This window comes from Marmota monax, unplaced genomic scaffold (assembly GCF_021218885.2).
Source record: "Marmota monax isolate L192 unplaced genomic scaffold, Marmota_monax_Labrador192_F-V1.1 WCK01_AAM20220418_F8-fsc00014, whole genome shotgun sequence".
NCBI lineage: Eukaryota > Metazoa > Chordata > Mammalia > Rodentia > Sciuridae > Marmota > Marmota monax.
This window is the reverse complement of record NW_026695222.1, coordinates 223,993-242,693: the sequence shown is the minus strand read 5'-3', so window position 1 is coordinate 242,693 and position 18,701 is coordinate 223,993. Positions and strand designations below refer to the sequence as shown.

Sequence of the window (18,701 nt, the reverse complement as noted above, 5' to 3'; positions counted from 1 at the left end):
TCCCCTGGGTTCAATCCCTGGTACAAAAAAAAGATAGTATGTTCATATGTCACACTGGCTTCCTCACTTGCATCTCTTGTGAACTCAGTAAATGTGCCCCAACCCAAAAAGAGATTATCAGGGGGACTGGCTCAGAGGATCCACAACAGAAGATACTTTTCCCTCTCTAATCTTCAACATTTTCAGCCTCACCACCATCTAACTCCAGAAATAATTCCACAAGAAATAATCTCTTATCTTTTATTCCTATTCATTTTTCCTACCATAAAAAGCCTCTAATCATCAGTTTTCCCAAAACAATCCATGTTTGAATTCCTTTAAGGTTAACTATACATCTACACTATTGTCCCTGTTTGCCCCTCCAGCTCTCTACCACTAAATTCTATGGAATTCACAGTACATCAGCAGCAGGAGTGCATTACGTTTCCAAACAATGTCATCATCTTGCTCTAATTAAAACCTAGAACTAGGGGCTGAGAGAGGAGAGTGGTAGGTATGAGGACATGTTGATCCAATAGTACAAACTTTCAGTTATGTTGAACAAGTTCTGAGGATTTTATGTACAGCATGAATGGTGATGGATGTGTTAATTAGCTTGTGGGAATCATTACACAATAATACATATATCAGATCCATATGCTATATATCTTGAACATATTCAATCCTCAAATTTCAATTAAATATTTAAAAAACTATACACAATGGAAAGCAAAGGAATGAATGGTGAATGTGGATAACAGGTACCTTCGGAATGGAGAAAAGGGGGAGGACCAAACAGAGGTAATTCTATAAATCATTGCAAAGTTCTACCTTTTGCGATGGGCTCATTTATTATTAGAATAAATAAATAAAAGAGGTCCACAATGAGCCAATGGCAAGAGTCTTAATCCAAGGATTGTGAACCTAAGAATAAAAGGATAAGTTTAACAAATTTCCCATATCATTCATTTCTATTCTTCAAAAGACATTATACACAGTAAAAAAGAAAAATCGCCAACTAGCAAAAGATTATCTGCAAAATATATGACTGATAAAATGTCAGCTCAGAATATATAAAGAACTCCTGTGTATCATGAAGACAAACATAAGACAACGATAAAAGTAGCCAAAATACATAAAGTCATTTTACAGAAACCACAAAGTGATGACCATCTTCATTTAGTAGTTTAATAAAATGCCTGAATAATTCTTTTAAATACTAAAGTGACATGATTTCATGTCACTTCCATTTCCCATCTCATGTAAGAGTCAAAAGCCTAAATCATTTAGGGGTCTATAAAACTCTTCACGATTTGAATACCTCTCTGACCTCATCTTCCATTCTCCATACCAGGGCTCATTTTGCTTTAGCCATATTTGTCTCCCCATTATTCCAGGACATATCAAAAATGTTTCATCCTGGGGATGCTTTACATTTGTTGCTTCTTTGGCCTGAAATATTCTTTCCCAGGATAACTCCTGGTGGTCACATTTATTTATTTACTTCAATTAGGTCTGTGTTCAAATGTTACTTTCTCAGTGAAGAGTTCCCCGACTATCCTGTTTAAACTGTTAGCCATTCCTAACCCTGAACTCTCTTCTCTATTGCCCTTTTGGGCTTCATGTTTTTGTTTTCATAGTCCTTGATCACCACTTGAGATAATACATATTTTACTTATTCAATTTGTTTAGTAAATCCTTTTGTTTCCTCCCACAACCCATTCACACTAGAGTGTAGTACCCAATGAAGGTCTGGACCTTTATTTTAATTGGCAATATATCTTCAATAATGAGACTGGAGTCTGGTACATAATAGGAACTCAATAAATATTTGAGAATATACAAATTAAACCATAATAAAACACCATTAATTATATGTCTAACTAGCAAAATTGAGAAAGTTGGGCAATACCAATTAATGATAAGGATGAAGAGCTATGGGAACTCACATTACTGATAAGAGTAAAGATGGTACAAGCATTTGGGAAAACAATTAGGCATGACTTAGTAAATACAATTATGAGGATGCTCCACAATCAAGAAATTCTACATATATCCAAGAAATTCTAATATATACCTATATGACAAGCTGAAAAATATTAACAAATATAATATTCTAAAAGGCATTGTTAGTAATAGCAATAAACTATAATAACTGGCAGTAGACTAGAAACATTGTGATAGTCAACAAATGGAATTCCATGTATTGGTGAAAATGAATAAACCACATATACAAGAAAATACATAGACAACAAACCAGAATGTTTAAATGGCAAAGCACAAATGACATGAGAGTACAGAAGATGCTTTTATAAAGTTCAGAATTAACAAAAAACAACAGATTGTTGGGAAAACATGCATCTGTCGTAAAATATGTAGAAAAGGAAGGGAATGATTAACACAAAATGTAGGGGGATGGAATTGGGGCATCACCTATAGGACTATAGAATTGGTCATGTCTACGCGAATATCAGAAATTTCAGAATTATTTTTCTTCAAATTACACACACACACACACATATACAGATATATGTACACATGCATATATTATCATTTAAGTATATGATTGTTTCTAAATAAAAATTGAAAAATTAAAAAGGTAATGAATGAATGTATGCTTTTTTGGCACACATTTTGAAAACTGTGTGCTAAACTAGATTTCACCTTCCTATTGTGATTTAATCTTCACCAAAATGATAAGTATTTAAACCCAGATTTTCTGACTTCAAGTCCTCTAGGCCTTTTCCATCATCACATCAAACTGTCAATCCTATCTCAAATTTCATTATAAGTAGGTCTCACTTTATACACTGTATTTGAAAAACTCATCTGTAAGTTATTGACCTGAAATTCACAGGTACGTAATTATTTTTCTATCTGGGAAAGTTTCTGACCACAGAAGCTATGAATATATGATATATTGAGGCTGGGGTACCGTTAAAATGACATTTCTAAAACAATTTCAAAATTTTTTTTATTATAAAAGAAAAAATTACTTAATTCTCTCTAGCATTCTAATATTTTAAAATCTTCATAACAGCTAGTTACATCTTAATTCAAGAGTGTTTTTCTTGCTACAGTCTAAGTACGTTCTTCCACATTTCTGCAGATGAGTTTATATATGTTACCCATACTTTATGACCACAGTGGTTCCCCCTTATCCATGGACAATACTCCAAGACCCTGGTGCATGCCTGAAGCTTGTATAGCACTGAACTTTATATTACAACCAGTATGTTACTGAAACAATAAATCTGGTAACTGATCTGGCTACTAAATGACTAAAGGACTGGTGGTGTATGTAGTGTGGATATGCTACACAAAAGGATGACATATGCCATGTGCCAGATCGCACAAAATTCATCACAATACTCAGAATATGATGTGCAATTTAAAACTTAGGAATTGTTTATTTCTGGAATTTTCCATTTAATATTTTTGGTCTCTATGAGTAAGTCAAACTGCAGAAAGCAAAATTACAGATAAGAACTTCTGCACTTCTTTCTGGAAAAAAAAAAAGACTTTCCAAATAACTACTTAAAAAGGAGTGTCTTCCCATCCTTTTTCCTATTATGGTAGATGTATAAAATGACAATGTTTGTATAGCACACTAAGAAGCAATCAGATAAGGAAATAGTCTGGGGGCTCTGGCTGGACTAAGGGTTAAAGGATCAATATTTTGGCAAATTTGGCATCCACTAATGGTAAGATAGTTGGAACTCTTTGAAACAAAGTAATCACTTAAGGTGGTTACTCTTTCAACTTTGTATATTTAATTAACTGAGTATATTGTGTTGGCAATCTCCTACATACAACATAAAAAAAGTTAGACTAATGCAGAATCAAAATAATATTAAAATTTAGGGCTTCAATATTTCCATGGCTTGTTTTATAAGCAAGCACTGTTTCTATTTTGATGAATTATCTGGTGACATTACCCACTAAGGAAATCTATGACAGATTAAACATTCTATGGATCCAAAAAGACATCAGAATCTTGAAATACCAACTAGTAATATACATGCCTAGAAGTCTGAGTCTCCAACAGTAAATATGTTAAAAGTTTCCCTTTGCCTTTTTTTTTAAACCTTCAGAACAGCTTATTAATCAGAAGCCTTTCTCAGATATTGTCAGATGTGATCCTAGTTGTGAACTAAAACGTTCTCACACTTAAGAGGTTTTAATAGCACAAAGTGGGTTGTGTCAGGTAAATTATTACTGTTTTTTTTAAAAAAAATCCCCCAAATTCTCAAGTAAGATTCTCTGAGGGTCTTATTTATCTTTGTGCACACAATGGTAACCACATTCAGACTGGCAAGAACATTAAACTAAGAGATTAGGCCCCAAATTTAATTAGCATCCCAGAGAAGTATCCCTTAAATATTTTTAATGAGTTCTGCAGATAGATGAAGATTTGAACTAGTTCTTGCTCCCAGCTTTTTACCTTAAGCAAGTAGGTATCTCCATTTTTTTCTTCTGCAAAGTAAGGTATTAACCACTTTTACGAATTTAATGTAAAATTGTTCTTGCTTCCGAGGTCCATGTGAGTGATATGATTTTTCCGAACCTTTCACCTTCAGCTTGTGTATGTCTTTTCCTATTAGATGAGTCTCCTGTAGGCTACATATTGTTGGATCTGTTTTTTAAATCCAGTCTACTATCCTATGTCTTGATTGGTGAGTTTAAGCCATTCACATTTAGGGTTACTATTGAGATATGGTTTATACTTCCAGCCATGTTTGTTTATTTTTGTTATTTAACTTGATTTGTTTTCCCTCCTTGATTAGTTTTTCCCTTTACTGTGCTACCTCCCACTGTTGATATTCATTGTTGTTTTTCATTTCCTCTTCATTTAGTATTTTGCCCAAAATGCTTTGAAGTGCTGGTTTTCTAGCTATGAATTCTTTTAACTTTTATTTATCGAAATGTGGCATTTATACACAATGGAATATTACTCAGCATTAAAAAAAATAACAAGATCATGGCATTTGCAGGAAAATGAATGGCATTAGAGCAGATTATGCTAACTGAAGTTAGCCAATCCCTAAAAAACAAAGGCCGAATATCTTTTCTGATATAAGGGGGGTGACTCAAAATGGGATAGGGAGGAAGAGCATGAAAAGAAGATTGCCACTAAGTAGGGAAGAAAGGTGTGAGGGAAAGGGAGGGAGAAGGGGAATTGCATGGAAGAAGGAAGGAGACCCTCATCGTTATACAGATTACATGTATGATGATGTGAGGGGGAAAAAAAAAGAAGTGTGTCACATTAGATTGGGTAGAGAGAAATGATGGGAGGGGAGGGGAGGGGAGGGGAAGGGAGGATAGGAAGGACAGCAGGATAAAATAGACACTAGTATTGCTGTATGTATATACGTGACTGTATGACCTATGTGATTCTGCAACCTGTACACTCAGAATGAGAAATTATGCCCCATTTGATTCAAATGTATGATATGTCCAGATCATTGTACTGTCAAGTGTAACTAATTAAAACAAAAAAAAAAATTTTATAACAAGGACCTTCAAGAAAAAAATAAATAAATAAAATTGTTTTTAAAACACTTAGTAACTTCACTTAGCATAATCTTCTCCAATGCTAAGTGAAGATTATGCTAAGTGAATTAGCCAATCCCAAAAAAACAAATGCCGAATGTTTTCTCTGATATAAGGGGGGTGACTCAAAGTGGTATAGGGAGGGAGAGCATGGGTGGAAAATTACCTCTAGATAGGGAATAGGGGTAGGAGGGAAAAGGAGGGAGAAGGGGAATAGCAAGGATAGTGGAAGGAGACGGTCATTATTATACAAAATTCATGTATGAAGATGTGAATTTGGTGTCGACATACCTTATATACAAACAGATATGATAAATTGCAGTATAAAGGTGTATTAAAAATTGTAATAAAAAAAGAGAGCTCATATATAATGGCATAATTTGGCGTGAACATACTTTATATACAGAGTTACGAAAAACTGTGCTGTGAATGGATAAAAATTATGAATGTAATGCACTCCACTATTGTCATGTATATAAGAAATAATTTTAAAAATTACCAAGAAAAAAGTTAAATAAATAAAACACCTAATAGTTCCTGATATATCACAGGCATCCAATAAGTGCAAATTTCTTCTATCTTCACTCAAGTATATTTTAAAATATAATTCTTCTAAATTAAAATAATGCATCCAAATAACTTGAAAGGCATTTTAATCTCCTTGTATTCCCAGAAAAAAAATGAGCAATGGGAACCTAAAATGAAATGTTTTATGACAATGGAAGCTGACAATGCACAAAAAAAGTTTGGTTAAGTCTTAAACAGACTTCCCTAATCAATGCAAGTCAATTCTTGGGAACACATATGCCTTCAAAGTACATGCTTCAATTTACTCGTAAAGCATATCATTCCAAATACCAAAGGAAACTCATCCAAGTTAAACTAGTGGCACTTATCTTTAGGCATATATAAGATCAAATTTTCAAGTTCATGCCAAATAACTTCAAAGATAAAAGTTTTCCATGTTGCTGAGTGAGTAGACTTAATTATATGTCTTTCGATAACTCATTTAATGAGAGCTATTCCACACACCCTCAAAGATTAAAGCAAGGAAGGCAATGTTGTAAATGTATAAGAAATAACACAGGGTTCCTCCCACAAGAAACCAGCAAATCAGCAGTCCTAGGCACATTTCAAGCTACAGAAGTTTTTACCAGCTTCACCTTCGACCTCAAAGCTTAAAATTATTATTGCACTATCATCAATGAACAACATTCTGTAAGGGCCTAGCCAAAAAACACTGAAAAAGACTGGCAAATCTTTGAGAGCACAGGAATGCAGCATATGCTCCCAGAGTAGGATTAAGTTTTGTATCAAACCAAACATCTATATAAAAATACTTATGCCTAATCCTTTACATGGTTTCAAAATCTGAAGAACCTACTATAGAAACTAGATTTAGCTTTATGTATAATTTTATCAGCATTTCTGAGTCTTCAAAAACTAAAAAATAATTTGTTCCTCAGCCAGCACCCAAATTAACAGAACTCTTTCAAAAAGCAATACATGATAAGAGACACAAGATGTTCTACTCTTAGGAATTTCTTTCTCAAGAAAATTCAGTAAAAGGTTATTATGTTATCCAAAATAGCAAGACATTATAAAGAGCCTAAAACCTTACCACCAGGAGGGTGATTTATAGTTTATCAACCAGAAATGCAATGGAATGTGAGACAAACATGAAATTATTTTAAAACACATAAAAATAAATATGATAAATGAAACAAAAAAGTGAAATATAAAACTGGGGCCTTATATAATCAAGTAGTTGTAGAAAATGTATAAAACTGAATGTGTTAAGGTAGTAAATTTATGGGTTATATGAATCTTCTATTTTAGGAAAAAGACAGCAATAATGGAACTGTTGAAAGCAAGTAGTTTGAATGAATTCTCTCAAAATAACATATGGAACATGTGCAAAGAAAAATGACAATTTGTTAGCCAGACAGTTGGTAAATAGATAGGATGATGATGTGGGAAAACCAGAAATAGAATAGGCAAAAGTCCTGCTTTAAAGACTAAAGAACTTAAAACTTCAAAAAGCATAGCTGTGGGCTCTGGGAAAATAATATATGCAGCAAGTTATAAGTTCTCTCTTTTTGAGCAGACTTCCAAAAGAACACAACTTATTTTTCTAAAAAGTACTATGGTCTGGAAATAGTGGCACAAGGCAAACAGTACAATTAGTGTGATACATGTGTAAAGAAGAATGGACTTCATTAAAAGACATTCTAGACACTTGCAAGTAGAGTCCCTTATTGATGGATATATTTAACTGGGATTCTATGGAGGCAAAAAGAATAGAGAGACCAATTAACCTGAAACTTTTTAAGGTATGAGAATTTTAGCATCTTGAGAAACTACTAATGTAAAAATGCCCTTAGTTTTTAAATAGTCTTGGAAGACTTAAAACAAACAAACAAATAAAAAAATCCAAATCTTAATGTTACTGAGGAAAAAAAAAAAGATCTTACAATAATTCAGGAAACACTGAGAAATTTCCCAGCAACTCTATGGAGAAAATGTGCTAGCAACATTTTTACATAACTTTAGCTGCTTCTCATTTTTATTACACATTCCACACATGATTCAAATGTTTTTGCACAGTATGAAGTTTCAGCTTATACCTTACAAAGCCTTTATAGGTAACCTGTTAACTGGATGATTCAAGGAAGGAGCACACATTTAAGTTTTAAAATTCTAGCCACTTACCAGCTGTAAGACTTTGTGCAAGTTACAACAGCGCATTGTGACATCACAAAAATAGGAGGCAAACTGCAAATTCTTTTTTTTTGGGGGGGGGGGAGGCGGGGAGGTACCCGGGATTGTATTCAGGGGCACTCAACCACTGAGCCACATCCCCAACCCTATTCTGTATTTTATTTAGAGATAGGGTCTTGCTGCATTGCTTAGAGTCTTGCTAAGTTGCTGAGGCTGTGAACTTACGATCCTTCTGTCTCAGCCTCCCAAGCCAATGGGATTACAGACGTGCGCCACTGAGCCCAACTTAAACTGCAAATTCTTTCAGCTTATTTTTAAGTTCAGGTTTTCCATTTAATGTCCTCCTCTAAACTCAACTCAAAAATTTAAACATCTGGTTATTTTAAACTTCTAACTAAAAACAAAAAAAATTTTTTTTGTGAATAAATATATTTCAAAGAATGAATACATTGGCAATAAATGGAAATAGAGATAGCCAAAAGTAAATAGTGAACAGGTTTTGAGATGTCTGAAAATGTCTGGAACAGGGCTGCCTAACAAAAGGAATGTGCAACTGATTCAAAACATTTTATTTCTGAATAAAGAATGAATAACACAATAGCCATATATTCATGTCCTTAATGCTTGTGTATTTAAACTTCTCAATGGAAGAAAAAAATATATATTTGGGGTAGGGAGAAACAAAGGATAGGGAGCACATACCAGAAAATGCAATTACAATGTGAAGTGGAAGAAAGAATAAGTAGAATAAAAAAAGAGCTGCACCCCTGCTCTGTGCCACAAGGAGTGGGAATCAAGAAAGAAACACTTCTTTCACTCCTTTTGGTAGGTAAGATAGAGAAGTCCTTCTTTCCTTCCCTCTGGATTAGCCACCTCCTTCCCAAGAATACTCTGGGAGTTCTTGACAAGATACCCTTCATGATGTTCACAGTCTCACCATTATTAAAGCTTTAAGACCATGAGAACTAACTTTGTATGCCCTTTTTTCATACTTAAGCCCGTCCCATAAGAAGTCTCCAACTTTCAAATTATCTCTTCTAAAAAACAGTAGTAAACATTCCCAGTTCCCATTCTTTCTATATGACTGAATCCCCCTCCTCATTAGCAGTCATAGTCAGCCCTGAATAGTCATTAACAAAACCCCTTTTATCCATTTGCCTATTAATTTAGGTCTAACCAAAAACTTGTTCTCCTTTTAGGACACAACCTCTGCTGTGTCCCTTTAAGGAGACAAACTCTCTTGTGACAAAGTCTAGCCTCCATGCTACTCGATGCCAATTCTAGTCTACTAGCTGATCCAATCCTTAAGCCCCAACTTTGAATATCATGTTATCAGAGCATACCAGCTACTATACGTTTTTATTGTAGGTTTCTAAGTACTATAGTTACTACCCCTCATTTCTTGAAGCTTTTAGTTGCTGGCTCACTACCACTTTCTCCAATACTTCTGTCACTATCCTTGATGATTTCAATATCAACACAGATGATCTTTCCAATACCCTGGACCTCACAATTCACTGATCCCCTCTCTTATTTGGTTCTATACACCAACCTATCTCAGAAACCCACTTGAAGGATTATAACTAGATCCTGTCATTACCACAGATTACAAACTCACCATAATCCTATCTCAATCACCCTACTCTTCAAGAGTCAGTTCCAATTTTTCCATTTTACTCTCTCTAGTACCTGAAGACAAATAATTTTTCTGTCTTATACAGGAATACAATCCATTAATTCTCTCACCTTTTTACTATCCTTCACTTTCTACATAACTTCATTTCATTTATGACCCAAAATACACCATGATCATCATTACAATTGTCCTTTGTGTGTAACTCTAAATCCCCTTGCCCCTCTCTAGCTTTGTAATACTTGGTTGACAAAACTAGTCTGGTTTAATCTAACACTTTCCTTACTCCATGTCTGTACTATACTATTAAATATAGTTAAAGACCAGACCTCAAAAGTCAAAGGTTGAATGTGGAAGCTAGTCCAAACTAAGAGGGGTAAAAAGAGAGACGGAGAGGGAGGGATGGGGGGGAGAGAGAAAAAAAAGGGAGGAGAGGGTGTCCATTAAAAATAGAAGAAAGATTGGTGGACTAGGTGAAGGGACTGAGGGGCAGGGCGGAGGGACGGGATAAGGGATAAACAGTGGAATGAATCTGACTCAACTTTTCCTTTGTATACATATGAATTGTGAATCTCACCACCATGAATATAAGACATTAACTGGAAAAAAAAAACTGTAAATAGCAGAAAGATCAATAGAGGGAAGAGAACGGGAGAGGGAGGAGGGGACAGAAAGGGGACGTACTGGGGACTGAATTAGAGCAAATTATATTCCATGCTTTTATAATTATGTCAAAATGAATTCTAATATTATATGTAACTAAAAAGAAAAAAATGTAGCTAAAGAAAAACATGCAATCATGACAACTCATCTTCTTTAAATGACAAGGGCATTCTTATTACTGCTTAGCAATCCTATTTCCTTCTGCATTCTCTCTCTTTTTTTTTTGCAGTACCAAACCTGGGGCACTCTACATTGAGCTACATTCCTAGCTCTTTTTATTTTTTTGATTGAAGACAGGATCTAAATTTCCATGGCTGGCCCTATACTTATGATCCTCCTGCCTCAGCCTCCAGAACATCTGGGATTATTGGCAGGTGCCACCATGTCTGACTTCCTGCACTCTCTTTAACATCTTTTTTCTCTTGTTAAAATGGATGAACTAACTGTATGCACATCTACCAGAAGTTATTTTCTCCACTTGTACAAAAATATACCAACTCTTGTTACTGACTTTAGAACACAGTTCTCTGAATTATCTTTTTTTTTTTTCTCTCTAACTCATTCCCAGAAGCATAAAGCATGCAGTTACTTTTCCCATTTTAAAGAAAATTATTTCTTGCTTTCACTTTCCTTTCTGGTTTCTTATCCATTTTTCTGTGATCCATTATAGGAACCTATTCAAGAATTGTCAAACCATGAGTACATAGTAACTTAGAAAATGGTTGAAGAAGGATCTCTACTACTTACAGTGCTAATTAATAAATATAGAAGGAATGAAAGAAACAGAAAATTAGTATTTTGCAACCAACAATATACTCAAGTATAGGTTATCAATAAATACTAAAACCACCAGGTAAAATGCTGGAAGACAAGATATTCACACAGTATTTTCCCCAAACTACTTACTAATTACAAAGGAAAAAATGTGCCCTTACAATGGAGAAATCAGCCAGATGCCACTTGCCGTGAGTAAAGTTAATAGCACAAATAACAAGACAAACTAACATTATATATCTTTATGTGGAGCAATGGGACGTATATAATCTCATTTATAGAGGACTCTTTCAAAAATTATTAAATGAATTGTAAGCAAACAGACAAAACCAGATAGTGGGATTCTATTAGTCAACTGGATATTGGATCAGGGAAGAACTATAGATTATTGAAATAAAAAACTTTACTATTATATTGATATTAAATTCCCCGGTATGACAATGGCATTATACTTGCTGTAGAAGAATGTCTTTGTATTAACAAGTTATGCAGTGAAGTGTTTTTTGAGATGAAGTGTCATGGTGCTTGCAACTTTCTATCAAATATTTTAGAATAAGGACTTGCCTATACTTTCCGTCTCCAATTCTTCTACTCCTAGTCTTGATTTAGTCACTTTCATCCCTCACCATTTCACCAGAACCATTGATATCACCAATGATCATTACTTTGCCAAATCCAATGGTCATCCTTAGTCTTTATTTTATTGGGCTCTATTCTCATTAAAATTTTCTTAACTGTATGTCCCACAACCCTGAATTTCCTTCTGCATAGCTCTGCCAGTTTCTTCTCAGATGCTTTGGATGGTCCCTCCTCATTTCCTCTGCCTCTAAATGCTGGAGGGCATGAATATCTGTTTTTGAGCCTCTTTTCTTTTCTACCTGTATTCACTACCCTGTTCTTTCACTTTCAGAGGTTTATACAATGAAGATTCCCAAATTTATGTCTCCATCCCTGACTTCTTCCTGGAACTTTTATTTGATTCCTTACAATGTCTAGTTGGTATCTGACAGGAATCATCAAATTAACATTTGGGGAAAAAAAAGAATTTTGATGTTCTCTTGCAAACATGTTCTAATCATAATCTTCATTATTTCACCATTAATGCAACTACTCCCCATTTTTTTTCTTGTTTTCTGGCTTTAATCTATTAGCCAGAGCAGCCAAAAGTGATCCCATTAAAAATAACAACTAAGAACAGAGCAGGGAGGAAGAGCAGGAAGAAAAGATTAACATTAAACAGATACATGAGGTGGGATGGAAAGGGAGAGAAAGGGAAATTGCATGGTAATGGAGGGAGACCCTCATTGTTATACAAAATTACATATAAGAGGTTGTGAGGGGAATGGGAAAATAAACAAGGAGAGAAATGAATTACAGTGGATGGGGTAGTGAGAGAAGATGGGAGGGGAGGGAGGGGGGATAGTAGAGGATAGGAAAGGTAGCAGAATACAACAGTTACTAATAGGGCATTATGTAAAAATGTGGATGTGTAACCGATGTGATTCTGCAATCTGTATTTGGGGTAAAATTGGGAGTTCATAACCAACTTGAATCTATTGTATGAAATATGATATGTCAATAGCTTTATAATGTTTTGAACAACCAATAAAAAAATAAATTAAAAAAAAAATATCCTCCTCCTCAGCTCAAAACCTACAATGTTCTTCATCTCACAGGGGAGGTTCATACTCTTCTAATGGCCTACAAGACCTTCAAATCTGATTCCAAGATACCCTTTTGCCCTCTATTTTTTGCTTCTCCACCCTCTCCACTCCAGTTACAACGTTATTTCTACTAATCCTCAAATACAATAGATAAACTATAGTTTCAAAGCAACTCATGTTATTTTTTCTGCTTTCAGTCTTCCTATGCATGGCTCATTCTCTACTTTCTTAAGTCTCTGCTCAAATGTTTTTCTTGTTTGTTTATCATCTGTCTCCCCTCACCAGAATATAAGATCCACGAGATCAGGTGTTTGTGTATGTCTTTCACACAGATGTCTAGAATAATTTCCTGTATAATAACTAGTGCTCAGTAAGTATTTGATGGGTTAAACTATGAAAGCTGGGGCACTGAAGAATGTTGAGTAGAATAAAAGACCAGATATCCTTTTCTCATTAGTGTCTATTAAATTAGACTCAGCTAAAAAAAAAAGAGGCCTTTTTTTGTGATGCTGGGGATTGAACCCAGGGCCTTGTGCATGTGAGGCAAGCACTCAACCAACTGAGCTATATCCCCAGCTCCTTTTTAGGAACACATTGTTTGTTCATGTTCTAAATAAAATTCCATAGGTATTATTATTATTCAGCTTGCATTATCTACAAAAAAAGTATTGCCATGCGTATTAATTGAACTATTAATACAGATAAGGTTATGTAAGAAATAAAACTGATATAAACTTCATCTATAGGTATATCACAAACTCACTGAGGCAAATGCATTGATGAAAACCTAATATGTTAATTACATGCATAACCTTATCCACTAATTAAAGTGAGTCAAGAAGGATAACTTTAGCAGCACATGGAGATAGGAGATATTACTTTGCATACATCAAATTAACAACTTATAATTAACATTTTTATAATTTACAATTCTAATTAATAAGGTATTATTACAATTCCATAGGAAAATATATCAATAAAAAGAGGAGTTAGTTTCAGTTGTTATACCCAATAATCTGTTATCTCCCCTAATAAGTTATACTTCAGGAATTAAACTCTTGTTATAAGTTTGTATAACCCAATGTAAAAAGAAAAAGTTTAAATAGTTTGAACTAAAATTTCTTTTAAAAATCAAACCAAACAATGATTAAAGGTACTTATTTTTCTGAAGAATTAAGTATATTGGAGACTCAAGCAACAGAAGGACCAAGGAATGACATAATCTCATACTGACCCTCTGTGGTTTACTAAAGTATAACAGCAGAAAATCAAACACACAAATCCACCAAAACACACAAATGCCATAAACCATACTTTGAGATTTATAAGGTGCCTTATAAATATCTTAAATTGAATAAGAAAGGAATTATTAGTCCCACTTTCCAAATGAGTAAACTAATGTTCAGAAAGATTAGCTCAATGATCTCATATGATGTAGAGTATGTAAAAGACCCTTTATATTTTTATACTCACATGTACACATATGCATGTATATAATAAGGGTTCAGGTAATCCAGGGGCTTTCAAAAATATTAGTGTAGAATGTTTAAAACATTATTGTAAATTGAGGTGTTCACTTGTCTATTTGAGAAAGTTAATTTTTCTCCACTCAATTAAAAGAAAAAAGAATATATATACACCCAAGAGTGATGATAATTCCATGACACTGGCACTCGTGCTGATTGCTAAAGGCATTGTAAGCTGGTATATCACTTTTGGAAAGAAATTTGGCAATAACCTCAAGATACAAAAAATATTCATGCCCTTTATTTCTATTTCTGGGAAGCTATCCTAAGAAAATAATTCAGGATATGGAAAAGCTATAGATTATTTATAACATCCTAGACACTTGGCATGTGAGACTTAACATTTGAGGTTTTGACACTGGTAGTTTTAACAGCTTGTGAGAGAACCACAGGTTGATCTACAGCATATGTGCAGTTACTATGTGAGGGAGGAAGTCACATAACTAACTATAAGTTAGCTTGACTGCCAGCATCTGCTTCTCGCTGTGGCCTGGTTGTTCTCTACTAGTCTTCACATACATAAAAGTAGTTCTAGTGCAAGGGAAAAAAGAAAAAACATCTGTGCAAAAAAATCAAGTCGTTCAAATTAAAAGGCAAAAAAAAAAAAGCAGCAAGCCAATTACTTGGCTAGGGATGAAAGTGAAGAGATTTAAGAAAGGACTGATATTTGTGGGTTTAGAATCAACCTGTCATTTTTCTTTTCAATTCCACATATCTATTGTAGTGAAAGATTACAAATATGGCTAAACAGAAATAGTAAATTCAACAGCAATCTGTCTAAGCAGTGGTTGAATACCAGTAGTGGAATTATAGATGACAATTCATTTTACATTTTCATTTTATTAATATTACATCCACAAATGAAAAAGTTCAGATAAAAAGGTACTACTAAATAGAAGAGGGAACAGTTCCCATTTTTACTTCATGAGGTCAGCATTATCCTGATAGCAAGGACTTTTCAAGACAACTACAGACCAAAAGTTCTCATTAACATGGGCAAAAATTTGTATTCATGAATTCTGCATGCATGGATTCAACCAACTCTGGATCAAAAATATTTTCTTTAAAAAACTGTGTCTGTATTAAACATGAACAGACTTTGTTTCTTGTCATTATTCCTTAAACAATACAGTAAGACAACTATTACAGAGCATTTACATTGTATTAGGTATTATAAGTAATCTGAAGGTTAAAGTGTGCACGAGGATTTACGTAGGTTACTTGCAAATAATAGACCATTTTATTCTATAAGAGACTTCAGCATCTGTAGATATGGGTATTAATGGGGGATCCTGGAACCAATTCCCCAAGGATACTGAGGGAACAACTGAATGTAAACAGCAGAAATCTGCAAAAATGGTATCAGTTGCAAAAGCACATGATGATTGCCCCAAGACTATTGGAAAAAAATATAATGTGAGTGCTATAGAACAATTCCAGTTTATCCTAGCTTTGACATTATTTTAATTAGCATTATTCTAGTGTTGTACTACTCTACTACACCATATTTCTTTATTTACATAAAAAAATGTGATAAAAGACTATATATATAATACATGTTATATGTTAGTGAAACCTCATGAATAGGATAGGAGGGATTATGGGAGAAAAGACCACTTGATAATTACATATTTTGAAAAGAAGTATATGAAGTAATTTCAGATCACATTGTAACTAGATTCAAGTTTCTATATTCTAAGAGTACAAGAGTCAGGCCTAGGAAAAGTCTACTTTCATAAATGGGCAGTAATAATTTATAGTTAATAGATCAAAGAAACTAATTAAGAGTATGTTTGTAAGACTCTAAAATGCTAGTCCTGAAGTAATAAATGCCACATTAATTTCCTCACCAAAACAGTTCTGAAAAATAAGATTTCTAAACTTGCATTTCCAAAGAAGAGTTGAGTTCTTTACCTTTGTATCTAAAATGCACTCAAAACCCTAAATAAAGAAAAACCAGAACATATTTAGTATCTAATTTTTACCTGGAACCCACTTAATCTCCATTTCCATATCATTTTCTTTGCCTTTCTTTTCTTTTTCTTGAATAACTTGTAAGAGCTGTCTATATTTAGCAATTTGTTCTTCATCATCCTTCTGAGTTTTCTTTGTTTTTCCATCTTCCACATTGACTCTATCATCACCTAACAGAAAAATCAATATAATTTAATACACAGAAACAATTCATTTCTAATTCCAGTGTTTAGATCTCACAGTTACTCCAGCAATTTTCTAAAACAATGTTATCAGACATACACAGAATATATTTTTAGGTTTTTTTTTTTTATCTTTTTAGTTGTAGATGGACACAATATCTTCATTTTTACTTATTTATTTTTATGTGGTGCTGAGGATTGAACTCAGTGTTTCACACATGCTAGGCAAGCGCTCTACTAATGAGCTACAATCCCAGCCTCGCAAGCACAGAATATTGAAATCAGACTTCAACTTCTGACAAGCAAATGAATTAAATGAAAGACTTAGGTCTTATGTATAATAAAACTCAGCTGCAATATAAGGTAGCAGTGTTATAGTAGTTTACAAGTTAACTGCCCTTTTTTATCATATTTTAAAATAATTCTCTAATTATACAACATCCTTAGACTTCTTCTCTTCCTTTTAAGCTGCAAGTTAATAAGAACTGCAGACAGCGGACTTTCTGTCCTTTGCCATCCAGTACCTTAAAAAATATTCTAATCAAATGTTCTGAATATTTTGGACTGAATTTGGTAGATGGATTTAGCTTCTTAGGCTGAAGAAAAGAGATGAAAGAAGTTATAAAATCCAAACCTAAGAACACTAATTTCTTTCCATTTGACTGTAAGCAATCACACTTACTCTAAGGATCTTGTTAATTAATTTACTAATGATAAAAACAAATAAATTAGGAGTTAATTCAATTAATTTCACTGTGTGGAAAAACATTCACAATTCCATTTCCTACTTTCATAAAAATAGTTCGAATACAAAGGAACAGTATAAAATTCATGGGCAACAAATATCAAAGAAAACTAATACATGAAGTTTGTTTGTTCTACATTTCCACTGTAATTCTCCAAGTCAAAAACATAAATTAAGAACTTGGGTTTTAATGCAAAACATACAAGTCATACTGAATTGACTAAATGTCCCTAGTAAAGGAAAATTTAGAAGCAGAATAATGAAATCCCTTCCTTTTAAAACTTATGGCTTACTGTTCACCAAAAACGTTTGACATTACTAAGTAGACACCTGTGAAACATCAGTGTGAGTATACTCCTTACGTATTAAAAAAACAGTGATAAGGAAAAATTGAGTAATTTTATATATGTGTGTGTGTGTATGTGTATTTTTTTTCCCTCCCCTCTAAAAGAATAAAAAAATGGCAAAATGGCAGAGGACATTCTTTCCATCCTATCACACATTTTCACTCAAACAGCTGAAGTTCATTTTTTTCCTGTTGGTGCCACAATAATAATGTTGGATGGAATTCTGTCATGAATCCTGTAATTCAATGGATAAAACATCAGGAACACATTAACAAAATGGCAATGTATTTCTTTCTATTAAAAGCTTACTTCTGAAAACATAATTAGAAGCAACCTCCTTCCAGGTTGAAATTTTAGTGGTAAGACTCTGATGGCTTACTTTAAATTGATTTTTTCCAGCTCTAAAATGTGGAATAACTCATGTAGGTCTGGTTTTCCCCCCAATTCAAGGACAATACTTTGTGAAAGTCTTAGTACTATATAAGTAGTTTTTTTAAAAAATTTAAGAGTAAACTACTCTCATAAACAATAATCAGGAGCATCTAGTAACTCGAAAGCATTCAAGTATACTAATGTAGCTATCAGAGGAAATAAATTAAAGATAAAAGTAATTTTACTCTCAATTGAAATACTGATGAAAAAGGCACACCTTAAAAAATTTAATAAGTAGTATATTTCAAATGAACAGGTATTAATCTTTAAAGTTTTAAGAAATAAAAATATATAAGGCAAGGTAGTATACTGATTAATTCATGTACATTATTTCAATCTTTCCAACCATGAGCCCAGTATTGTTATGATCTTTCTTTCATAGATACAGAAAGAAAGAAATAGGGAAGACAGTTAGAAAACTTAATATATGTTATTTCACTATGTGGTGAAGTCAGGATTTGAAACCCATAAAACCCAAGTTCTTAACGAGAATGTACTGACAAATTAA

The 18,701-nt window shown here is 33.6% G+C and overlaps 1 protein-coding gene across 4 annotated transcripts in view; it reads right to left on the bottom strand.

Annotated features, from left to right (window-relative positions):
* Positions 1-18,701, bottom strand: part of Esf1 (ESF1 nucleolar pre-rRNA processing protein homolog) — an 81,721-nt gene that overhangs the window by 43,426 nt on the left and 19,594 nt on the right. For all 4 annotated transcript variants that reach the window (XM_046433173.2, XM_058575657.1, XM_046433172.1 and 1 more), the window contains one exon: positions 16,499-16,657. In XM_046433173.2, coding sequence (XP_046289129.1) covers positions 16,499-16,657 — 159 coding nt within the window. The remainder of the gene's footprint in view (positions 1-16,498; positions 16,658-18,701) is intronic.